At 32.6% G+C, this 27768-nt stretch overlaps 1 protein-coding gene across 1 annotated transcript; it reads left to right on the top strand.

Moving 5' to 3' along the window:
• On the top strand, positions 1–27023 carry LOC133182684 (chitin synthase chs-2-like). Its single transcript, XM_061317536.1, has 16 exons — positions 1–77; positions 314–785; positions 905–1854; positions 2042–2132; positions 2985–3094; positions 3608–3705; positions 3861–4014; positions 6081–6483; positions 6776–6910; positions 7895–8078; positions 8168–8368; positions 9430–9827; positions 12008–12172; positions 12464–12683; positions 14635–15175; positions 26750–27023. The coding sequence occupies exons 1-16, from the start codon at positions 1–3 to the stop codon at positions 27021–27023; spliced, it is 4473 nt and encodes a 1490-aa protein (XP_061173520.1).
• Positions 27024–27768: the final 745 nt, after the last annotated feature.

Genomic DNA, 27768 nt, shown 5'->3' with positions numbered 1-27768 from the left:
ATGACAAGTGTTCAACATTTGGATCTTCCACAGAGTTCTTCAGCTCCGAGGAAACAGAAAGTGAAAAACCCTAAAAAGTATTTTTATAGATTTTTTTTTCGCAAAGTTTTGAATGTTTGTGAAATATTAATTCTAAAATTCTGAAATTAACAATTTTATGAGGTATATAACTAGTGTATGTAATTGGAAAATTGAAAGAACAGTTGCATGTAATAATATTATTTCTAAAATAAATGTAGATCACGGCTTTTAGATTCACAATTATTTTTATATTCAATGTTATTCTTTTTCTTTCTTTCTTTTTTTTTTGCAGTAAATATGACATTTTTGACAAAAGTCCTGAGGTTGTCGAGGATGACGTAAGGCGGAACTGGCTAGACAGAACTCATGGCTGTTTGCGTCTCATCTTCCTCTTGTCCCTATTTATTTTTATTTTACTCACGGCTTTGATTTCGAGATTCAGTTTTCATTTACTTTTGATAAATCTCAACCCCCCAACCATTTTTACAGCCTTAAACAAATTTGGGGGTGACACAACCAATATCACGGCTTCGTTTGTACCAGCGGAAGTTCATATATCATGGGTCTGGGCATGCTTCCTGGTATTGTTAGCGCCTTCTTTACATTCTTTTGCTTATCATTTTTTGCAAGTTTGCAAAAGGTCTGATGTGATGGAAATTAAGATAAAATGTAATGACGAAAATGCCAAATTAAAAAATTCGATTGGTTTTTATATTCCAAACGATGAAAAAGTTGAGGAATATTTCAAGGAAAAAATTGATATAGTAAGTACACATGTTTACAGTTCAAATTAATTCCATTCGTTGAGTCCAAAGTTTAACTCAAGAATGTATTTGTTAACGAATAATTAATTTGTTTTTTAATGCTGTATTTTCTTTTATAGCGCATCCAAGCAGCTGTAATTATAGGAATTGGAGCAGTACAAGCTATTGGAGAAACGTTGGCTGTTTTTCTTCTGCTCCCCACATTTGATCAGGCGTCCGCTGGAATAATAGCCACTAACATGACTTTGCTGGTGCCTACTGTATTAAACGGATACCTGAATCCTTACTTTCGTTGTCATAAAAAACTAAAACAGAAACCTTGGAAAATAATTGGTTTTAAAATTTTAATGGGTTTTATTACCAGTTGTTCTTTTGTTTTTCTTATTGCATATGCTTCCTTGCTAACAGAAAAAAATGATGTCAATTCTCCCTTGGGTATAATTATTCTTACAATTATAATTTTCTCTATTTCGTCAATTGGATTTTGGGAGAATGTATCGGGATTCAATTTTGAAAGACTTCGTGATAGAAAGATAATAATGATGGGGTTGTCAGTGAGTAAAGTTGTTACTAATTTTATCACTCTTTTGGTTGCTTTTCGTGTCATGAGTGAACACGACGGCATCGAAGTTTTGTTTGGAACAAGAACCAATGCCACAGTAACTTTTTTAGATAAAAACATCCGCCTCGTCAGTACCGTTAATTTCCGAGAACACTGTTATACAGAGCATCCGTTTTACGTAGCTATTGTCAGTCTCTTTGCATCGTACCTCTGTTTTAAGGCTAGCTACCAGGCATGCAGAACATACCTACAATGGCCAAGCTTTTCCATTCCTCTTATATTAAATTTGGTTTTGGTACCTATACTTCTTGGATTTTACTTGAAACCATATGCTTTCGCCACAGTTGGAAAATGTAGTATAATTTCTAACGACTGGGATTTCAATGCCAACGGAGATGTCGCCAGCCAATCGATGATCGTGCTCTGCGGGGTTTCCACCTTCTTTAGTGTTCTTCTGCTGACGACGTACGTTTGGCGAAACGGGATGAGGATTAAAAAGCTAGAAAAGTAAATTTTACTTACCACATACCTTATTGGAAAAAATTCTAATACATGTATGTTAATTATTGATTGGTCAATTTATTATTTAATCAGTACTATCTTAATTTTACTTCATACTTTCAATAATTACATGTATTTGAAGTAGATCTTCGAATTACAACTTTCAATTTATCTCAGTCTTATCTATTTACAGAATATTTGCTATGCCTTTTTACGCTGGTTATGCAGTTGACATAACATTACTTTGGTCAAGAAGACGATTGAGGAAAAGTGGACATGTCCATGTAATATTGTAATCTCTTATTTGAAAGACATAAAGCAGAAATATAGCCTCTAAAATAAGTATTATGTATTAACTATTAAATTAATATGAGCGAAGCAAAAAAAAAAATAATAATAATAAAAAAATTAAAAAAAAAAACAAAACAAAACAAACAAACAAACAAACAAAAAAAGAAAAGAAATGTATTTAAAATTGTCCGCTATCTTCATTAACAAATTTCAGTGGCCTGGAATCACATTAAAAACATGTCAACAATCAATTGTTGAAAGAAAAGATGGAACAAGGTCCCGAAAGGCCTCTTCTGATTAGTAAATCCTCTTTGTGTCAGTTTTGATTGAAGTGTTAAAATGAATTTTAAAAATTAGAATCTTTTATATTAACGAAAATTTCAAGGACTACATCAAATTTCGATTAAAAATACTAATTTGCTGGGGCAGGGAAATGATATTGAAAATTTGTATCATTTTACCCTTTGGTATTTATACATTGTACACAGTGCACCTTTTGCTCAATAACTTCTATATATATACGCCAGGGATATCATTACTTCTGGACTCTCTAATACATGTAATTATGAAAATATTTCTGCTGGGATAAATAAATAATTGAACATGAAGTTATCTTCATGAAAATGAAATAATTAAAAAGAATATTAAGTAATTTCCTTACATATACTCTTAAAGTTTACAGCTTTCGCCAAATTGATTACTTATACAAGACAAAACTTATTTATTAATTTGGCGAGTCATTCATATTAATACTAATGATATATTTAAAATTCATGATACTTGGTTGTTTTAGCTAAAATTTATGTCGATGATGAGGTAAAAATTCTAACTCTTCTTCTTTTTAGCCTGACATCAATAAAGCGAAAACAAAGCCTATTCCAGTTATTTATCTCTGTGCAACAATGTGGCATGAAACAGAGCTGGAAATGAAAACACTTTTGAGATCTATTTTCAGGTAACATTTCTTCTAGAAGCAAGCCGTTTTTAGCTCTACTGGAGTTTTTGCATTAGTTAGGATTCCGATCTGCAACAGGATACATGTACATATATAACCTTTACCGATGGGAGAAAAACTAACAACTTCCAGTTTTATTCACAAAAGTGTTAAATTATCATTATTACTCAAGAAAGGATACTAAAGTTACCTTTAATGTGAAGTATGAAATCATTATATGTAGAATACAATGTTAAAAAAGATAGTAAGTTTATGACCTTGCTGCGCAACAAGTTCGTCTCAGCAAATACCAGGTTGTTATGTTTATTTCATTTCTCTGATTTTCAACAAATTCGCGAAAATTAACAATGGATACACAGTGTGCACTGTAACAAAAAAGTCATAAGTTTTAAGAACAAGGGCAGGACAAAGTAGAGCATGTCCTCGTAAAAAAGCACATTACTATATCCCCTCCAACTTCGTTGCTATGGAATAAAAAAGTGTAAGTATTTTGAATGTATTGAATAATTGTAGATTAAACAGACATCAATTTATGATGGTAGTGAAGCAACTATTCCTACTGGAGAAAGGAATTCGGAAGGAGCCAAATGAACAATTTTATCAGTTTGAAGGTTAGAGTATTCTTTTTGATCTCGTTTTCGTAGGTAAATGAAAACATATCATCGCAGAAAAGCAGTATAACTTGTCACGGAAAAGAAGGATTTTTAACGGACGGCAATGTATTTTTTTTCTTTATAACTAATATGTAATGATGATTTATTTTCAGCCCATATATTTTTTGACGACGCGTTCAAGGAAAATAGGGAAAAAGTAAAACCAAAGGACCGAATAAATAGCAAAGAAAAATCGAAGCTTTGCCCTGGAGGAGAGACTAACGAATATGTTACACAGTTTATAAAATGTATCGAGGATACTGCAAGGTATTTTTCAGTGCATTTTTTTCATACCTAACTTTTACTGTTCAGAGACTAAATAGGTTGAAAATAAAATTACTACAACATAATTTAAATCTAAAAATTTCTTGGAAAGTTGAACCCCCCACCCCAAACCCCGTCCGAAATAGGATTTTGGAGCTTGGATAATTTTCCTTTTCTTTATTGATTGGTAAAGATTTTTCAGGTTATTTGTCAATTTTTTCCCCCGGTTCTCCCTCCACTTTCAAAAACGATGGTACGTGCTAGATCATGTCGCTAAAAAGCATGTAATGTAAAAGGTTTATAGCCAAAAATATATACATATATGGAAAACTGCCTTCAAACTCTTAAACTGAGAAAAAAGCTTTCTCATTCAGATTCCTAGATAAATAAAAATTCCTCTGAATACATTCACTACAATCTATGCCACACTGACATGATAACGTTATAATACTGACAAGACTTTAAACCTCTCAAAGAAGCTGGGCGAACAAGCCGTGGAAAATGCCTATGGTTCGACAAATAAGAAAGTTAAAAAGTTAAATCTCAATTATATCACAATTTTGTGTGATATTTCAGTTTAGATTAATGTATAGTTTATGTAAAATCTACAAACTTTTCAACAATCTCACAAGTGTTTTAATTATTCTTACATGAAAAAGCATGCACAATCCAAAGAGCCCAAAATGATCATTTCTTCATACTATAGCACAATTCTTTAAATAAGCGGATCATCGCTCCATTTTTTAATAGTATATCTTCAAAATATGCTATTTTTTGCTAAACCAAAATATGGAGCAAGGACCCCCCGTCTTAACAAAAGTTCCATAGGCCTTAACAGCTACCTGAATATGCTGCAGCATAAGGACAGAGAATAAGATTTTAAAAGAATTTATGCATTTCACTATATGATCAATAGGGGTCATACTTTAATACCAAAACCCCAGACCCAGGGGCCATGAATTTCACAAATTTGTAAAGAGGACCCTTTCTCTTCACAAACGTGCACTTCGTTTATCTGCTTTATACCCAGGAGCAGAGAAGATTTTTAAAGAAATAATTCACTAAATGATCAATAGAACCCCTCCCTAGGACCAGTATCCCTGACCCCGGGGCCATGAAATTCACAATTTTGAAAAAGCCATCCTTGTTCATGTAGACCATGCATTTACTTTGTCTGCTAAATATACAGGGGAGAGAAGAAGATTTTTTGGAAAAATTTATGCATTTTCACTATATTATCAATAGAGCTCCACACTAACACTAAAAGCCCTAACCCTGGGGCCATGATTTTCACAATTTTAGTAGAGGGCTCAAAGTTTTATAATCATGCTAACAGTTTGACTGCTTGATTTCCAGGAGTAAAGAAGAAGGTAAAGATTGCATTAATTTTGATGGTTTTTATTTCACCCCCCAGGACCTAGGGAGGAAGGGACCATGAAATGCACAATCTTTGTTCCCCATTTACCCAACCTACATGCAAAAATTGGCTTACGTTGGTTGAGTAGTTCCAGAGAAGACTGAAAATGTTCAAATGTTAATGCACGACACACGATGCACGACAACGGACGAAAACGTATATCAATAGGTCACCTGAGTGACCCAGGTGACCTATAAATACATGTTATTACACGAAATTCGTATCTTTCCGAGAAAAATTTCAGTTATTCAAGGGTCATATCACAAACAAAATTTAAATATACTAGTACCTCTTACGAGCTGTGTTGTGGAGTGGTTAGCCTGTCAGTCTCAAAAGGAAAAAAATAATATCCAGCATTTTTATGGTTTGGGTTCAATTCCCAAGAAATCCTTATTTTTCCCTTTCAGGAATTTTTCGTCACAATTTCATACTTTTAAGTAATTGGAACTTTGCTCTAAATACGTGTACTTAATTCATAAATGGAATTTGAATTTTACATATTGAAACTATAGGCATTCTGCGCGCCTTGTCGACTCTCTTCTTAGCCGTTATGAGGATGTTAGAGAGAGAGAGTGTGTGTGTATGTGTGTGTGTCAGATGCCTGAAAGCATGTCTCTATGATATATTTTTTATTCTACTCTTCTTCTTTCAGGTCTTTTTATCGAATTGAGGAGTTTCCTACCTCTAGGAAATATAAGACACCGTATGGAGGGAGGCTAGAATGGGATTTACTTGTTCCGAATTTTGATGATCTTAAGTCAAGCGTGCGTGAATCCTTAAGGAATAAATCAAGTGCTGGAGGTAGTTCTTCTGAAAGCAAAAACAATGAATCCAGTCCCAGAGGCAATTCTTCTGAAAACAAAAACGATAAATCCAGTTCTGAATGTAGTTCTGAAAACAAAAGCAATGAGTCTAGTTCTAGAGCAGGTAGTTCTGATAAAAACTCTTCTGAAACATCATCAGAAAATCTAGCAAATATTTGGACAGTCCCATGTAAACTTGTCCTCCATCTTAAAGACAAAGCTCTTATTCGCAATAAGAAGAGGTGGAGTCAGGTAAATTTTAGATTTATATGATATATATTTTTATGAAGTTATGGAATAGACAAAAAAGTGCCAAGGCTAATTTTGTTCATGTTGCATCACCGAATTGTACAGTATACAGGGTTATTTTCGCCCCATGTTATTTTCACCCTTTAACACCTGCAAACTTGGATTCCAAAGTAAGTTGTAAAGGGATAATGCTGTCCTCTTTAAATTCGATCTGTTTTAAATTCGTCCACTTGCAAAGAGGATAGAAGGGGTGAATATTTACATGTATACAGTATTATATAGAAGCTTTTTGTAGGTGATGTACATGTATTTTCTTCTGAGCTACAATTCGATATCTAAAAAACTTGGCAGAAAGGGGGCATTGCCCGAAAGTTCAGAAAAATCAACAAGCTCAACTAAGGCTAGTGGATCTGAAAAAATGAGAGAAGAGGTAAGTCATTTCTAATAAACGTTTTGATATTTATGGGTAGAGGGGAATCAAAATTATGAATTACATGATCTATACTGCCTAGGGGCCTAGGATTTGGCTACACCATCAAACTTAATGCAATCTTCAAAAACATCTTTTCTCCTGGAAATGAAGTAGTCAAACTTATGGAATTATTGTAATGAGCTATTAGCCCTAACAAAAATTATGAAATTCATGGCCCCTTCGTTCAGGTTCAGACTCCGGGATAGGGCGTAGTAGTCATGCAAAGAAAATACCTTATATTTTTTAAATTCTTCTTCTTTACTCATGAACATCCAGATGACAAACTGTTTGCCTGATTTTAATGAGCATTCAACCTTTTACCAAAACTGTGAAAATCATTTTTTAAATCAAAGTAGCGAGCAAATTGGTTATAGAATTACATAAGTACTTACACCTCTTTACCAGTATTGTAAAATTCATATTCCCTGGGTTTATAGTGGGTCCAAGTTGGTCATATATTGAAAATACATTACAGCTTTAAAAATGTTATCTATTAAAGTGGTCATAGAAAGAGAAACTTATGATACCCTGGTGACCGTAACAGCCCATGGAACTAGTGTAGATCGCTTTTTTTTGCAAGACCTTCTTTTCGCGAGATTGTTGTTTGGTATTTAAAAGCGAAACAAAATTTTCACGAATTTTGCTAATTGCTCTATATAATCTTTAATAATAGAATTATACGCAAATGAAATTTTCACGACTAGACGGTCTCGCGTAATTACGCGAAAATAAAGATCTCTCGAATAAAAAGTGATTTAGAGTACTCTTCTTTGTATAGCAATAATGAACACATTGAATTTAGCAATGAAATTTCAAAATGAACACGAAAATTAAATCATGCTGATAAAACTCAAATTATAATAATAAACAATAATTACTAGCATAACTGATTTCAAAAATATGTAACTATGTAATTTAAGCATTCTACATGATTACTGACAGGAAAATGACACTTTAGAGGAGAAACGTAAGAGGTTTGCGAACGTTATAGCCCCAAACACGTTTATCCTCGCTCTAGATGGCGACGTTGATTTCAAACCAAGTGCTGTCCTAAGATTGCTGGAACGAATGCAGAAAAACAATGATGTAGGAGCAGCTTGTGGACGAATAATACCAATGGGTGGAGGTAATTGCAAAAGAGCAGTAGAAAATTTCTAACTTAATAATATCAAAATATTCAAGGTTACAAATAACATGTATCTGAAAAATCTGTAGGTCCTGTTGTGTGGTATCAAAAATTTGAGTATGCAGCGAGTCATTGGTTACAAAAATCAACTGAGCACGTTTTCGGATGTGTCCTGTGTTCACCTGGCTGTTTCAGTCTCTTTCGAGCTTCTGCTCTGATGAGCACTGATATCATAAAGATCTACACAAGCATCCCATCAACTGCTGTTGAGTACGTCCAGTTTGACCAGGGTAAGTTCAACTCTTTTGACCTAGTACATCTCTCTCGCTCTCTCTCTCTCTCTCTCTCTCTCTCTATATATATATATATATATATATATATATATAAACACTCTGATTGATATTAAAAAGACGCTTGAGTTTTCGAGTGATAATTATATCTATGAAGGTTTTGGAGACCAGGTGTTCCAACAATCCGTCGGAATTCCCATGGGTACCAATTAAGCCCCATTATTAGCAGACCTTCAACCCGACATTTAGATATATCGACGACGTATTATCAATTAACAATAGTAACTTCCATTCATATGTTGACTTGATATATCCCAGTGAGCTTGAAAGATACAACAGAGTCTGACACATTTGTTTCATATTTGGATATTTAACTAGAAAAAGACGTTAATGGTAACCTAACAATAATTTTTTTATGATAAACGTGATGACTTTCTCTTTTCAATCGTCAACTTCCCTTATATGTAGAAATGTTCACTGTATCCTAATCAACTGCATATGGGGTTAATGTCTCTGAGTTAATTCGATACGGAAGAGCATGCTCTACATACTAAAAAGAGGCAAGCTACTAATAACAAGTTGATAAAACAAGAATGTCAACAGTCTCATTTAAAGCCATCATTTCGTAAGGTTTTTTGGTTGATACAATGACCTTGTCAGCAAATACTATCTATCATTAAGTCAATTGCTGACGGATGTTTTTCATACTATTTATTTGGCCATTATTTACACACTGAATTGTCTACGAATTTTTCCGTTTTTTCCCAATCATGACAAGGAGCACACGGCGGGTGTGACCGGTCGGCGGGAGATGCTCACTCCTCCATGGCACCTGATCCGCCTCTAATATTTCATAGTTCCGCGATTGCCCTCCTCCTGATTTGTATTGATTGCATGGACTAATGAGCTTGGGTACTGCTCGTTATCTATCTATCTATCTATATATATATATATATATATATATATATATATATATATATATATATATATATATATATATATATATATATATATATATGCCACTACATATTATTTACCTGATTAGAATTCCATGTTTTCAGGGGAAGACAGGTGGTTGAGTACTCTACTATTAAAACAAGGCTACAAACTGGAATACACAGCAGCTTCTGATGCCAATACATTTGTACCTGAAGGGTTTTTCGAGTTTTTCAATCAAAGAAGAAGATGGTCCCCTTCAACATTAGCTAACATTTTTGACATTATCTCTAGTATTTCATCTGTTACAACCGAAAATGGCTATGTCAGTAAGTTGTACCTGGTGTACCACATGTTTCTTTTCGCTTCATCCATTATTACCCCGGGAACAATTTTCCTTATGATCCTTGGAGCTACTGTTTTGGCATTTCCAGTCATTCCACTCTGGGTAGCCTTCATCATTAACATCACACTTATTGGTATCTTTATGTTATCGTGTGTATTTGCAGAGGAGAAAACACAGGTAATTATCCCGGTTCATGTTTATATACAGTTAAAGTATATCAGTGAGGGAGTTGGCAAGATTCCAGTTTCCAAAGAGTAAGCCTATTTCCCAAGACGAAGCCAAGGGAAATAGGCTTGCTCGGGGGGAACTAGAATATTGCTGACTCCCTCATTAATATACTTTGTTTTTTATTATACCTCTACTGATTTTTCACTATATAAGCATAAGTCGGTATTTTGCTGATTCCATGAAAATAACCATAAAATGTCTAATTCCCTGCAAAAAGGTTAATCAGTTTGATGAACTGTTACTCATCTATTCGGACCACATAGCAATTTCTTTTAATCTTATTACAAGTTTCGATATTTGCAGATTAAAATCGTGAATATTCATTCAGCAGCACAACGTGGGAAATGAGTAACGTGAATATGTCAACATCATGATAAAATTTGACGCATTTATTGTGCAGTGAGATGCGGATCTTATTTGTTGACAGTGAAAAATGTGTTTTTAATTTTAAAAACAGAATATTGCTTGCAAATATTTTTCAAACCATTCATTTGAATGCAATGCCTTTCTAATAATTTTATTCTTTTATTTTATCTACATCATTGTGGCCCGTTATGAGCAGACATGGTTTTGTATTTTTATGAAGCAGAATTTATTCAAAAAATTCTATAGGAGAAAAAGTCTCTTGCTATGGCTTTAAATTCAAAATTCAGATATGTTTTCATCAAGTAGTAATACCTATTTTCATTCCTACGTTGATTCGATATATCCCATTGAACTCGAAATAAAAGACACGACAAATCCGTTTCATATATGTATTTTAACTAGAGAAAGACATTTATGGCAAACTAACAAATTAGCTTTGATAAATGTGATGACTTCAACTTTTCTACTGGAAACTTCACTTATTTATATAGCAGTATAAGGTTTATGTCTCCCAGTTGATTAAACGATTCGCAAGAGCATACATGCGAACAATTTCTAAAACAAGGCAGGCTACTGACAACAAGTTGATGATACAAGGACATCAACAAACTCGAATAAGGCAACACTTGGCAAATTCTATGGTCGATACAATGACCTTGTTTACAAATTCAATTTATCATTAGGTTGAATGTTGACTGATTTTTTTTTCATACAAATTGTTAAGACATTATTTACATATCGAACTGTCTATGGATTTTCCCGTTTTCTCTGATGAGGGGCATACGGTCAATGTGACCGTTCGACAGGGAATGCTCATTCCTCCATGGCACTTGATTCAACTTCTGTTTTTCAGAGGTCTTTCACTGCTCTGCTCACTATAACATCTATTTAAGCATGAATATTGTTCCTTTTCTTCACATTTCATTCTCTAGTAATCAACTGGTGGAAAAGTGATAGTGTCGGATACAACATGCATCACGATTGCTGATTGGATGAAAAGTGGGTTATTAGTAGCAGGTTCAAATCGTCGTTAACATTTTGTTTTTATCCACGTTACCTTTGTCCAATATTTTAAAAGTTCTGATAAAGAAACGCCAGCCCTATAAAAATGTATCCTTTTATCGCAAAAAATTAGCGGTATTTCAATTGCGCACCATAACTGAACTGCATATAAAAGTTAACTTGTTAATTTATGTATCGGTAGAATAAACAGTTAAAGTATATCATTAAGGCTTCGCCTCGAAACTAGGCTTGTTCTTGGGCAACTGGAATCATGCTGACTCCCTCAGTGATATACTTTAATTAATGTGTAAAAGATGTGTAATCAATCCAGTAAAGAAAACGAATCCTGAACAGAGCAAATACACGGATCACTGCGAACTCCAGAGGTGGGATCAGATGCCTAGGAGGATAAACATCACACTTGCCTTGAGCCCTATGTGTTGATCAGGTAGACGGAGTAATCAATAGTCAAATTTGGTATAAAAGTAATGACCTAACAGATGGTATGAAACATGTCAGACAAATTGTATAACATTTTCTTTAATTTCTCAGTATTTTTAGAATGCCATCATTTGAATCCCTTTTTGTCTCATTACTTGTTGAATCCTTTAGAGAGTTTAAGAAAATTCCTTATGTGCATTCCTTTGGAGGAAACTGAAGGGAATAAGAAAAAAACAAAACAAATGTATATAAACTATTTAGAGACGCTCCTGTTTTCATTTATCCTTTTAGACAAATGTCATTTTACATAATCATTACAGCTCACCATAGCGTCTGTGATTTCTGCAATTTACGCTCTGATGATGGTGGTTGTGCTGTTCGGCCTCATCATTGATGCAATTAACAGTGAATTTTGTTCAGTTACAAGCTACTTTTTCTGCTACGTAGCGGGAGCATTTCTTTTGGCGGCAATTATGCATCCAATGGTATTCGTTTGAAAATCTCTTTGCTTGATTATAAACTTTAAAAAATATCCATTACTTCTATTTTGTAATGAATAAAATTGTATGAAAACAAATTATCGATGAATTAAATATCTATTTTTAAATTGATACATATTATTTTCATCGTTATCATTTAGAAAGCTTTGATCTACTGTTTCTAGAGGCTAGCGATAAAATTTGACATATTTTTGTCGTACAGCCGGATTATATTTACATCCATCGTATACGTAGTAACGTTGTTCTTGTAAGTGTTTCTGACGTTTTGTACAACAGGAGTTTCACAACATTTTTTATGGTATCGTATACTTTCTGGCGGTTCCCACCACGTCAATGTTACTATTGATTTATGCTCTGGGTAATCTGCACGTGACGTCATGGGGTACAAGAGAGTCCAACAAACCGGGTAAGAGAAGTAAACAAAAACCAGAAGACCCAGAGGAAACCACATGTTCCTGCTTTGGATTATGTAGGTATGTCTACATAGAAATACATAGTAGTTTTATTTCGAAATAAAAATATTATGTTAATTAAAAATAAAAAAGCATAACCAAGTAATATATCGAGAGAAAAAAAATTATAACAAAACCCGAAAGAATGCTCCTTGAATATCGTAAAATGATATGTAACGAAAATGTTTCTCATATGAGAAAGGGAAAAACACTTGTCAATCAAATTTTAAACCGAGACAAAGCCTCGGTGCGTAGGAAGGAAATTCAGCTTTGACAACACAAGTCCATCTTTGGAGAAGATTTTGAAATGTTTATTTATCTTATTTATCAACTGAATCAATAATTTGCTCGGTTGGGTGTAAATTTCAAAGATTCAGAAAAAAGAAAGCGAACATACATGATACAGGAGAGTATTCCTACTTCGATGCAAATGTATATTATGTAAGGTTAAGATTCAGTCAACAAAGTAGCACCCCCTTCCTCCTCCCCCTGGCCGTGCATCACTATACACCATTTCATACTATACGAGGGGTGATCAAAAAGTTCGCGAACTAATTGAATAACTTCCTTAAAAGAAATGAAATGAAGTTTCAATGTTTATTATTTTTTAAAGTGGTCCTCTCCGATTATAATGCACATCTGCCATTGTTCTGCCCATGCGCGAATCACGTGAGCAAGGCGGTCACGTGACATGCCCCGTAGCGGTCTGTTCACAGAAGCTAAACATTTTTCCGAGACTTACATTTCTTACCATGTGAGTTATTTTTTATAACAAGAACAGTCCATCTGTCAGAAATTGCCAAATCTCGGCAATAGGATAGGTGGATAAGGATATCCCTTCCCAGAATTAACATGGTGACCATCACAACCCGAGTCCTCTGTCTTGGGAGCGTCGTTTATCCAGTGTGGATAAAGTATGGACGCCTTCTCTTTATCATATCTCATATGTTTAAAGTCTAATGTAAACGATATTTTAGGGATTTAATAATTATATTATTGTTAAGATATTCAACTATTTTTCTAATCGAAACTTGGCGATGTTTCAAAACAAATTGCTCAACTACGGACACATCTTTTCCCCGGCTTGCTTTCGCTGGGCAATAGAACAAACATTATTTTTAACCATCTCCCTGTCTTCACTAAAATAATCAATCCAATTAATGATTGGACTTCTGGTAAGTCTGTTGTCTTCATAAACCTTGTACAAATTATCATATTCTATTGCAAAGGAATTTCAAAGATATAACGTTAAACTTTGCAGCCCTTCGTTTCTCGAGTACGACTGAGTCAACCATTTTTTGTCACAAGTCACCTATATATTGACGTCATTTTCACTTTGTGACGTCACAAACACGGAGCAAAACATTATTTATAGAACATTTGTATGACTATATCTGTGCCAAATTTCATTCTGATCTGAATAGTGGTTTTGTAAATATTGAGATAGTTCGCGAACTTTTTGATCACCCCTCGTAATTTAAAAAAATATGTACGAAACTTTTTACATACTATTCTTTTCTCCTCTATTTATTTGAAGATGTATTTGCTTGCCAAGCTTAAGGGCAATGGGGAAGAAGAAAAAGCAGAAAGGTACAGTACTTCTACCAAAAGTTCAAAGTTAATCTAGAGAACTGGGCCTGATAATAATGAATTTAAAATAATTAAGTTTAAAACGTTGAATAGATATAAATATTTCACCAAGATTTATGCAATTTTTTTTTATACTTTACTCTCATAATAACAAAAAATCTTAACTTTTGTAGATAAAACAAAAAAGCAAGAAAAAGAAAATATGGAAAAGAAAGAAAAAAATAAAGGTATGTTCTTCAACTTTTAAATTTCATACACATTTTTCTCTTAAATTATGATATTTTTGACATGACTGTTGTCTTTTCTAATTTCCCAGGGAAGGTACCTCCTGCTGACGTAAACACAAGGAAACAAGAAAAACAAGCATTGTTAGCCGATGCTGGTAATATTGAAAAAGATGAAAAGGATTCTGGAACGAAATCATAGATAAATACCTTAGTCCCAATATTCAAGAGGACACTAAGAAACAGGAGAATCTATTGAATCTACGAAATTCTGTCTATGCTGGATTTATTATGATAAATATAATCTACATAACTATTGTCTTTGTAATAACGCAAGCAAATGAGCTCAATAATGACGTGTTTACCGTACGTCTACCTTGTCCAAATAGGACTGGCTCCTTCGATGTAGATCCCATTTCTATTGTTTTCTGCATATCATTTGGACTAGTTCTGTTTTTCCAGCTGATCGGAATGATAATTCATAGATTCTCCACCTTTACCCATATTGTTGCCGTTTCCAAAATAACAGGGAAATCGTTTATAGACCGCGAAAAAAAGGAAAGGAAGAAAAGATGGGATTTGGCGATTAGTCGAATGTTAAATGAAACTAATGGAGACATCATGGTGAAAAGCATGACTGAACGAAGAAAAGCCGAATTGAACACATCTGTCAGAATTATAAAAGGGACTACAGATGATAAAAAAGGGATTAATTTCCTAGGGTTAGGTACTGAACAGCATAACTTAGTAACAATCAAGGAATAAAAAATATTGATGATAATTATAACAACAAATTGACTTAGATATAGAACTTTACAATTTCCATAGTATAAATAATATGTTCACAAATGATGCTAGTGAGCATGTGTTACAATGTGATATAAATATTCTAAATGTTTGAGTGGAATGTATTTCAGATTATGCCGGAAACCCTAGGTTCTGGAGCTTTCTTTTTTTCTCTCTCTCTTTCTTTCTTTCTAATATACTTTGTTTTGTGATTCTTATTATAAGAGATTATCAGCTGCATTGTATATCCTAAACACACCTTACTAATAATGTTGTCTTCTTTCAGCAAATTAAAAAAATAAATAGATTATGTTCTTGAGTATTACATGTTCAGCTGGGATATTATAGAATAGAATAGAATTTATTTGCCAATCATGGTCCCACTGGGGGCATAACATAGATACAAGCATAATTTGTAACACTCAAGAGGACAAGAAAATGCATGAACATACAGCAATACTGAACATAAAAATACTAGATGTTGAGTCTAAGCAAAACAGAAGTAATGAGTAATTTGAATTATCTCCCTTACACCAGAAAGCCATATATGACATTACAACTGAGTCCCTATACTACAAAAGATTTCAAGGGACAGGATATACATGTCTCAGAAGTGTAACTGTCTGGACAGCACTCCTCCTCATAACTTATGTACGTAGAACAGCAATTCAATAATGTATGTATCACATAAAATTGAGAAAATGTACATAATCGAAAATCAAACAAATTTTACCATGGTGGTGTATAAATGTAAATAGATTACAAGATAAAGGTGTATTAATGGTTGCCTGTCTACAGAATACATCAAGGGACGGTGCTCTAGGAAATGCATGAATTCTAGTCAAATGTATAACGTGAATAAAAGGTTGTATTGCGGCGACGCGATTTGAAGAAATTACCCACTTTGAAAAAATTTTTCAAAATGCGTTAAAATTGGGACAAAATCAACGCACTTTGAAATTTTTTTTCAAAGTGCGTTAAGAATGTACATCAACTTTTTTTTACCATGGAGACACTTAACGCACTTTGAAAAAAATACACGTATAAAACCAATCTCCTATGCAGAATATTTACTAACTTTTTTCCAGTTATATATATATATATATATATATATATATATATATATATATATATATATATATATATATATATATATATATATATATATGATTCCGTAGGTCGAGAGTTAAATACCGGGTTTGGACGGAAGTTGGTATCTTAGTTCTACTAAGTTCTACTCAGAATGAATTATATTCTGTAACATCATATATATATATATATATATATATATATATATATATATATATATATATATATATATATATATATATATATATATATATATTTGTGTGTGTGTGAGAAAGACAGAGAGAGAGAGAGAGTGTGTGTGTGTGTGTGTATTAACTGATATGATTGTATATTTTTTTTGAAAAGATAACTTTATGTATCTTAGAAGAATGGGATGTTACAGAATATAATTCATTCAAGTAGAACTAGAACTGAAAAATAAAACAGTAACGGATTATATATATTGGTGAATTAAAATAAATGACCAAAAGCATATTTATCAACCCACAATAAAAATGCAGGCAATGAAAAAAGATTTCTATATCTCTGCATATGTCTTTAGAGAGTGTCTAAATACCTGCCAAATATCTCGTTGATATCTCAACAAAAAAGTTATGCCTAAAAATGATGCTAAAATTGTCAGGAGTGCAACATCTTTTTGTGACATTTTGAAATTTCAATATTTTTTGGAGATCTGTGAAATAAATAATAATGTTTTATGTTGAAAATAAAGACTTTCCTGATAATATTCAAAGTATTGAGCTTTAAATGTGCGCAGTAGTAACTTTTGTTTAATCAAGTTGTGGTCGTGGCTGATGTTTAAAAAAATGTTATACCATGTCAGGAGTGCAACAGAAAAAATGTAATGTTGCCAAAAAAACATCAATTGTAAAATTCTGAAAGAAAATTAAGACAAAAAAGAATTTTCGAAGTGTACAACAATAACTGATATACATTTTAAAACTTAAAAATGTTATATAAATCACAAGCAGCATTAATTAGAGTCAAGTATATGTGCATACCTAATAATGTCAGGAGTGCAACATTTGATGTTTTGCTCCCAAGCATGAAAAAAACTATTATCATTATATGATTTCTGATTTTTATTTTGGAAAAGAAAACACAAAGAACATTTTTACCAAATATATTTATCAATTACCGGATCTGTCTGTGCATCAGCTCTTTATTTCTATGGTCAGGAGTGCAACACATTTTTTTTAAAGATTCTAGTTGTGTGACGAAAACACTTCTATTCATGCTTAGACGTATTCAATAATTAAAAAGGATCTTTTTGTATAATTTAATACTAAATTATTGACAGTTTTATTATTAAAATCCTTCAATTTTCAATTTTATCAATTCAGATGTGTTTTTATCTTTTTTGTGATTTTTTTAATGAATGTTAAAAATAAACACACTAAAAAATTGTCATACAAGTCAAGTAATTCCTCCTCGATTTCACTGAAACAACAGAACAAGTTCTTATGTAATTTTCACTTCACAATTCTAGTTTAAAGGTCCCAATGCTTTTGGTCAGGAGTGCAACAAATATGTTAGAATTATAAGTCATCCAATAAGAACAAAAATAAAGAAAAAAATGATGAGTAGAATTTTTCTGGTGGGTTACTGTGTTTGTCCTCTAAAGGAAAATATGCTATAAAATATATTTTATCTTCTAAATATACATTTAAGCTAGTTTTTTGGCATAAATAGGGAATAATTCCAGATAAAATGCGAATTTCAAATACTTTCATTTGTTTTAATACTGAAGTATTGGACTATAAACATTGCACAGTTTCATTACCACTTGATGTTGCCAACACTTTATGAATTTTTGTGTTCTACGGTTTTAATTTTAAATTTTACTGCAGTCAGGAGTGCAACAAAACTGCTTTATAATTACCAATGCTTTTCAACTATCTTTACTAAAAAATGAGTTTGAAAAATGTTTGATACTATTTGATGTTCAAAACACTATGTCTATCAACAAGTTACAGAAATTTTCTAGTCAATTGAGGGAATAGTTTTCATCATTTCACATAGTTTTATATACAATTTATATATATATATATATATATATATATATATATATATATATATATATATATATATATATATATATATATATATATATATATATATATTACACTTTGCAAATAATCATGTGTCAAGGTCTTCAATATATGAAAAACCTGCCGTAAACGATCAAAAATATCAAAACGATAAATTAATTTACAAAGTAAGAATGGGTTATTGCGTGTTATAATTTTTAAAACAATGTTAAATGAAATACATATCAGATGTCAGGAGTGCAACACAATAATGTAACATAGGTTCACTTCAAAATCTAGTATTTTTTGTAAGAGAACTCGTATATAAAAATTCTTTTTTGGCTTAGATTTAAAGAATTGGCTTGAACGGACAAAAAAGTGAAATTTGGGGAATTCTATTGCTTCATATTTTTTTCATATTAAAACTTTTCAAACCAGAATTGAAAAAAATAATGTAAAATAACAATCAAAAGCCAATTTTTTGTCACACATACAAGATAAGATACTCAATCAAGGTCTAGATTTAATCATTTATACCCCTTATATCATTTTGAAACATAAAAAACTATAATTTCTTGTGATTATGAATTTTAGAAAGTCTTTTAAGGTGTAATGATATTTTCTTTTTTCAAAAGAAATTTTACTTGTCTATTGTTTTGCCACTTCAGGAATTTAAACTACAATGCATGTGCAATATGATGATATAAGTGAAAAATATGTTAGAAGTAGTTGAATTTTCAAAAATTTTTAGTTTGGTGGTCAATTTTTTTTAAATTCACCCATATATTATTTCTTTAATCAGAGATAAATTAATCTCAAATCACATTTCAAAATAAATACATGTTTATAGAAATAAAATTAGTCGCAAATAAGAGTTTTGCCCGTTTAAAGTCAGCTTTTCGCAAATAGAAATTGTAATAATTTTGACTGTATACACAACCTATCGTTGGGTCGTATTTTTGTCTGACATGTTTCATACCATACTTTTTACTTAATTTGACTACGTATTACTCGTCTACTACAGGCCCGTAGGAAGCAATTTCAGTTTGAGGGGGCACAGCCATACATTTATACATTTTTCAGTTGACAGTTGAGGGGGCACTACCAAAAATTTCCTGACAAGCAAAAAAAAAAAAAAAAAAAAAAAAGGTCATCAGACGTTTTTATTGAGGGGGCACCAGCATATACTACCTATGTTTACTATAGTAATCTATATATCGGCAAAATTATTAGGGGGGCACGCCCCCCCCCCCCGTGCCCCCCGGTTCCTACGGCCATGTACTATCAATACATAAGATTCACACTCCAGGTGTCACCGGTCGACAGGGAATGTTTACTCCTCTAGACACCTATAAGCTAGCTGATCCTACCTCTAGCGTTTCCAAGCCAGCTTAAACAATTCGATTTCTGGCCACAGCGTTAGCTTGTGTCAACCTAGCTCGATGGACGAGTGCATTGTCAACCTGAATAAATGAAAGTTTTGAGGAAAATGCCTTGCGAAAACGGGTCACATGTTTTCTTTTTATAAAAGATATCACTACTGTGTATGTTTCTATATCCTTCTACTGGCGTAATACTTTCAGCACAGTCCTTGCATATGCACCCTCGTATCATAACTTCATGTTTGGCTTGAGTGAGAAGTCCTCCGCTGGACATGATTGGGTCTTTATCCTTCGTTCTTTTATCACCAAATCCGAATCCTCTGAAAAAATCACTCACTTCCAGTCCTCCATTGTTTATTGTCCTTTTCCCTTGACACCAATACAAACCGATTTTTACCATTTCTTTTCCTTTTATAACTTTTATAACTAGTATCTTCTTGGTAACACTCCTCCTGTTATTTTGTTTGCACAAAGTATGCTGAATTGTCCGTTTATACTTTCTTCATTAAATTTGTAATATTATAAATGAACATCAACGATTTGTTTTCACAATCCTTTCTAATTTCCGATAGTCACGAGGCTTGATTTTTGGGGTTTTTATTTCAACAGATCTTGTGTCAAAGAAATTCCGACAAACGTCAATTACAATTGATCGTTTACTAACCTTTCTCTAGTCGCCCGCGTGGCGCATAGGTAGACCGTCTGCTCTAGAGTCGCGGAGTAAGGAGCTGATCCTTACGTGGCGGGTTCAAATCCCACTGTGGGACGTGGTGACCGGTCCTTCAGATGAAACCGTATAAACCGAGGTCCCGTGTCGCAGTAGATGTTGACACGAAAAAGATCCCTCACTGCTCAATGGCCCTGAGTGCCGAGTTTAGGTCAAAATTTGCAACTCTCCACCCCGGCAAGTGGTGGCGTCTCCATATGAGTGAAAAATTCTGGAGAACATGACAAGGTCATTTGATTACTTTCAAATCATTACATATTGTTCCTGTAGTATTTCTTCTTTTTCTTTTTTTTTTTTTTTATTAAAAATGAACAAACAGTTATCAATCCCACAAATCCAGTATAGAATAGTTGTGCCGGGGATCAGAGAGCCCGTTTTACAAACAAACTTACGACTAAGACCTAAAACTTTAATTGATTTTAAAATTTTGCAAAATGAATTATTCTTTTAAAAATTGCTAGAATACAAAATATCTTTCTAAATTACTTTTTAAAAACTGAAAAGTATATTCAAATTTATGTAAAAAAGAAAGTAACACGCAAAATTAAATTTTGGTCTTAGTCGTAAGTTCTTTTGTAAAACCTGTGCCTAGAAGTGTCGACCAATCACATGTGCCGTCAGCCATCTGTAATGAAAGTTGAAATCAACCTTACGGAGAAATGTCTTACCCTTCATATTTAGCGCATCGTCTTTCGATAGTCTTTATCGGAATTCATAATAGAAATGTAGATTTACTGCTGTTTAAAAGATTAGGGCTACTTGAATTTTGTAGGATTAATTACGATGCTTTCAACTGTTCAGGTCGTCACTTTCAACTTTATTTACATCATCAGTAGTGATGAGTCCTGCAGGACTATAGGTTAAAGAAGAGGCATTATAGAGTTTGTAATTTTATGATTGATGACTAAGTTTAACAGGAGAATATTTGTATAGACTTCAACTAAAATATGATGGAAAGCAAGACTGTCAACAACTTCATGATTAAGAGTGTTTTTAATATTTTCAGCATATATAGAATTATAATTTTGCTGGTAAATAACCGATGGAGTGTTTCGGAATTATCATGTGGTTTACAGAGCTTGTGATTGACACATCCCTAGTCACAAACACTCGCCGTTATTCTGGAGTATGGACTTTCTTTAGCTCATTTAAAAGTTTCAAGTTAACAGAATATTTATGTGAATGTATTGTAATGTGTACGTGAATGGCGGAAATATGTCATCATATCAAATTTAAAGTATTCAACTTTAATAAAAAGGAAGGGGACGTCCAGAAGAAAATTTCTTATATTTTCCGCGATATCTAAGAAACAATAGTTGGTGATTTAAAAAAGAACTTCCTGGATACCATGCTAAAAGTCATTCAATTGGAAATTCAGATGGAAAATGCAGGGTAATTCCCTTCATTCTTGTTATGAGGTGTAAACTACACACAAAGCTCATCTTACCCTTAAGTTACAAGTATAGCAGGGCCATGTATATTGCACTGAAATGATTAAGAAATCAAGCAGTCCAAAATTAAAATGCATTTTAACTTTGCGTCAAATAGACTGTAATATGCAAATTAAGAGATTCAGTTCACAAGTAATAAACATTTACTAAATTAAAATTTTTGACTTATGTCTAAGTTGTTTCATGATCCCGGGGCAAGGTAAACAATAGTAAATAAATGTTAGAATTTTTTTATTATGAAAATGTCCATTAATTTCGACAGCCACATCGAGATATAATGCATTACACAAACATTTTTATTAACAAATATTTGTTATCGAGAGAAAAAGTCGAAAGACGCGTTTTGCTGCAAGATAAACATGCAAAACGTACTGACCAACTACGCCTCTGTGTTTTTTTCCAACCAATTCATAACTGAATTTATTTCTGTAAACGGTATTTTCCATCACAATATTTTTTCGTCTTCGTACGTAGATAGATTTTTCGAAGTCCCCAAATCTCAATTGACCCCATTTTTATTTTGCCCATGAGACCTGACCTTTGAAATGCCGTAGTTATCAGAATCTACACAAATTAGGCAAAGAAAAAGATATATCTGTTAGCCAAATATTATCTCAAAATATTTTTCGATAAAAATGGAATTAGTAAATATATTTACCTTGTCATTGGTCATTTGCAAAATCATTTTGTTAAAAAGCATTCTGATTGTACACAAAAGTACTCTGAAGTTGATATTAAAAAGATGCTTGAGTTTCTAATTGACAATATTTATGTAGTTTTTGGAGATCAGGTCTTCCAACAATCTGTTGGAACTCCCATGGGTACCAATTGCACCCAGATATTAGCAGACCTAATTTTGTATTCATATATATGAGTCAGAATTTATTCCAAAACTTCTACACGAGAAGAAGAAAACACTTGCTGTGGCCTTCAACTCGACATTTAGATATATCGACGACGTATTATCAATATACAATAGTTACTTCCATTCATATGTCGACTCGATATATCCCAGTGAGCTTGAAATAAAATATATCATAGAGTTTGACACATCTGTTTCATATTTGGATATTTTACTAGAAAAAGACGTTAATAGTAACCTAACAACAAAGCTTTATGATAAACGTGATGACTTCAACTTTTCAATCATCAATTCCCTTATATGTAGCAATAAACCCTTATCACCTGTATATGGGGTTTATTTCTCTCAGTTGATTCGATACGCAAGAGCATACTCTACGTACGAACAATTTCTAAAACGAAGCAAACTATTGACAAAAAAATTGATGAAACAAGAATATCAACAGTCTCGTTTCAAGTCATCATTTCGTAAGTTTTATGGTCGATACAATGACCTTGTCTGCACATACACCTATCAATGAGTCAAATGCTGACTTGCGTTTTTCATGCTAATTGTTAGGCCATTATTTATATACTGAGCTGTCTACGGATTTTTCTGTCTTTTTTCGATCATGACAAGGAGCACACTGCGGATGTGACAGGTTGGCAGGGGATGCTCACTCCTCCATGATCCCACCTCTAAATTTTGAGGTCCGTGTTTGCTCTGCTCCAAAGGACTATATATGGTAATGAGCAATATTTGCCCCCAAAATCAAACTTTGACGGAGAAATATATAATTATGTTCTAAAACAGGGGAATATCTGCAGACTTCAAAGCACTGAATATTTTCATAAGCCATGACGCCATATGTTAGATATGACGTCAGAAAGATGACGTAAATTCAAAATTTCCATGATTTATACAGAAAAAAGTGTATATTACGTCGATATTTTGAGTAAAAGTCACCGAGCGCAGGTCTGCTCCAACTCAATATTTTGATATAATGTGTAGAATGATAATATCAATGAAATATGTAAATATTGTTCTTGAGCAGGCCTGCGCTCTATAAATTTTATAGTAAAAATTGATCAAATTTTGTCCATTTTTCCTTTTTCTGAAAAATAACACAAAATCCGAATAGTTTGTGACGTCATAGAAACAAAAGTTGCCAATAATCTACTTCGAAACTATAATATTTTTTGTTAATTTAGATTTCTCACACAATATATACAATTCAGCACATTTCAAGAAATTTTCAAAATATGACTTTTGTGGGGGCAAAAATGTGCATATACCGCATATAGTTCTTTGTACCGTTTCATTGGTATTTCGAGATTGAATACTGTTCGTTATCTTCATATTTCATATAAAAGCTACGGATCATATCACAGTAAGATTTACAAGAAAGAATTAACATTAAAAATGGTCTACCTCTCCGTTTGAAATGTGTTTAATAACGCATATTTGAACTTGCCTTGTATTAAGCCCTTTATCAAAAGCTCTACCTTATTATTCGCTCTTTGTTTCATTATAAATTGATAATTATTTGAGCCGATGTTAAGACAGTATTGACAGAGGGTCATTTTGTTGTTGTCGTTGCCGTAAACTTTATCAATGCTGACGAAATAATTCCAGTAATACATGTACATCATAGTTTATACTGACAATTAATTGCAGGCTTTTAGCAGGAAAATTTCGAAATACTTTGTAAAAAATGTTAAAATCCTTTTATGGTTCGATGCTATCTGAGGTTCTAGAATTTTCCATGGGAATGTAGACGTATAAAACTAAGATCAGATACTGGAGAAAAGCACATTTTGTTTTTTTAAATCAAAACATTTCTTCTGTATCAGGTTTTCACTGTATAAATCATGAGTGACGTTTTATCAAATAATTATTATAAACGATTGCTTGTCGTCAGATTCACTAAAAATTGCCAGTAACTTAGATCCACCAACCATAACCACCACCGTACTCTCTTTTTTGCTATTTCACGACTGTTTTTTCGAAAATGAAAGTAGACTTTTAATTAAATTTACTATGATTAGTATGCGAATGAAATCTGAATATAGTTTACGGACATCATCTCATATCTAGTGGAATAATAGAGGATTAAGTATGAACTATGGTGCATGCAGGTGTCTCGGAGTTTATTTGCAATTTTTTTTAAATTTAAAAGTATAGATCTCTCTCTCTCTCTCTCTCTCTCTCTCTCTCTCTCTCTCTCTCTCTCTCTGGAATATACAAGGGAATTTTTTTAATCTTAAAAACAATGATACATTTGTTCAATCAAAATGGAATCATTTCCACATAATGTATATTGAAGTTGATCAATGGTGTCAATTTATCATAAAGACAGATCATTCTAATAAAAAGATTGAATTGTACCAATCTAAATTTCACAATGAAATAATGCAATTTCATTGCATAAATTGAAAGCGCTGTTGAAATGCACGAAATATTTATAACATTTAAATAAAACGAATGATATACTAGTATGCGTTTTAGGGAGCCGACTGGGGTTTTATTGAGTGAAAACTACTATAGAGAAACTCTTTAATTTTATACCATATGTACCTTTCATTGACTTCAGTATACACGCCAAGTTTAGTGAAAATCTACCGTCTGGTTATTTTTTAGGGACCATCTCAAAATACAGGTACATTTACTATAGGATTATATAGGAAAATACTATTTTTTCGCACTTCGGAGCAAATTTTACAAATGCTACTATTATAATAGACTTTTTGTTCAAATTATACTATTTGATGAGTAATACTATATTGTACATTTTATGCAAAAAACACAAAATTCTACCATCTGGTTTGCAGAGCGGGCGTCTCAAAATTCATGATTTTTTTCCTGTTTTTATGGAGTACTACAAAACAAGACAGATTTATATAAAAAATTATAAAAATTGTTTATGTTTATACCGTCATTTTGATAAATGACATTATTCATCTCTGTGAAAGTGTTTTATTTGACTTGTACAAAATTAGCAAAAACTAGCTGCGGTGAGCTTGCCTATAAGCATTAGAAGACATAAAAATGATTTTGAGATTCTCAATTTCCTATGTTTTAAATTTCAAGAGCATCTATTTTTATATCTTTATTTTTTGACATAATTCACGACCCCTCTTAAAGAACTGCGGTTATTCATAACGTCAAAAACACACTATTACTACGTCTATCTACCCATCATTTGAAAAATCGTTTTAAAAAATCAGTTATTTAAAAACGTAATTAGATTTTTTAACCTGAGATTTCCTAATTTTGTTAATTTTTATAAATTATGTAAAAATAGTTGGTTTAAAAGAGTAAATACGCTTTATTTTACTGTTCTGCGCGAAGTATTGCGCAATGAAAACCCCAGTCGGCCCCCTTAAAAAATCAAATTTTATTTCTCTGCATGAACTGCTGATTCTCACATGCGTTTGGAATCGGTAGATTTGTTTGACTTTTTTTTAAAAATACAAATTTCTAAATAATAATAATGAATGATAGGTTTATATAATATGTATTTTGAAAGAATATTGCTGTTACACGTTCTTCTATTTCTTTAATTTTCAATTTTTCGTATTGTATATTTGAAATGTTCCTTTGCAATGCATTATGATCATATATAGCGAAAAAAATTGTGAAAGGAATGAGATATATAATTGTGGTACAGTGAAGCAGGAAAAATTACTATTATTTTTTATATGAATGGTTTAAAATTTTTTTAAATGTGATATTTACTTTTTGTGTGGAAAATATTTCCTTAAACTTACGCCATTATTTTCTCCTTACATACTAAATAAACAAAAACGCCTCAAGTAGTAATCAAGATAATATTACATGTAACTATCAGGATAGAAAAATAAAGTTAAGCAACTGCATATCTATGTACTTACATATTCTTAAGGAAGTCTTGTTAAAATTGATAGGAAATAATTACACACCAGCGAATCATATTCTTTCTGTACTCTAAGTTTTATATCAATCTTTCAGATTGTTGAACAGTAGTAAAATGGACGCAAGTAACGCTTCACATGAAAGTACAGAGGTTGGAACAAAGGTTGTGGAAAACGATAATTTACTTGAGTCCAATTCATCTTCGAGTTCGGGATACAGTGGTTGTTCAAGAGTTCCAAGTCTCGAGGACTTACAACAAGACGATTTTGTGAGCGTTAAAACATTTGAAAAGGAGGGGATTGATGAACCAAATATACTCCGAAGCATAGTGCAAGCCGAAGGCAAGAAATCTTTATTTTACCTCTCATGAAAGTAAAATTTTAAAACATTACGAGTTCGTATTTAAAAACAGAAAGTCCAAATTATTAAAAACATGTCATTCATTATTTCTTTTTAATATTTCGTGATACGCTTTATATTACTTGGGTAAAAGAAGAGTTCATTCCATAAGAGAATGTCGGGGCATATGTTAGATAATGGGCTCTTCGGCATCTTTGTGTAAATCATATACGGTACCAATTTTGATGCACCAGATTCGCAGTTCGACAAATTATGTCTCTTCAGTGATGCTAATGCCGAAACGTTGGAAATCCAAAATATTTAAATAAAAAGGATATGAAGAGCTAAAAATAAAAAAAAAAAAAAACGTGCCAAAGACTGGAGACAAATACGTCTAAGGATCAGAGCTATGCATCAGGGAGATAATCTTTGATTTTAAAATAAATTTCTAAATTTTACCACAGCAATTAAATATATATACGTGCCAAAGACTGCAGCCAAATACGTCAAATATGCATTTCAATTCGGCTGACTACTCATTTCTTTCAATGAGGGTTAGACTTTGGGGGTAAATCTACGATCCAGCAAGTAGTCCCATTTAAGTACTCCATTCCGTAGACGATGTGAATATTGGATCAGGAAATTAGGAGCTCTATACCCATATGGTTACAATGACCACATATGTAATGTTAACAATGTGCCAGTGTGAATGCGATGAAATTACTTAGGAACTATTTGAAGAAGCTAATTAAGGCAAGTCCATACTTGGATTTCTA

Source organism: Saccostrea echinata, unplaced genomic scaffold, assembly GCF_033153115.1.
Source record: "Saccostrea echinata isolate AGI-Se365-2 ecotype Australia unplaced genomic scaffold, CSIRO_AGI_Sech_v1 ptg000009l, whole genome shotgun sequence".
In the NCBI taxonomy this organism is placed as follows: domain Eukaryota; kingdom Metazoa; phylum Mollusca; class Bivalvia; order Ostreida; family Ostreidae; genus Saccostrea; species Saccostrea echinata.
This window is presented reverse-complemented; position numbering and strand designations above follow the sequence as displayed.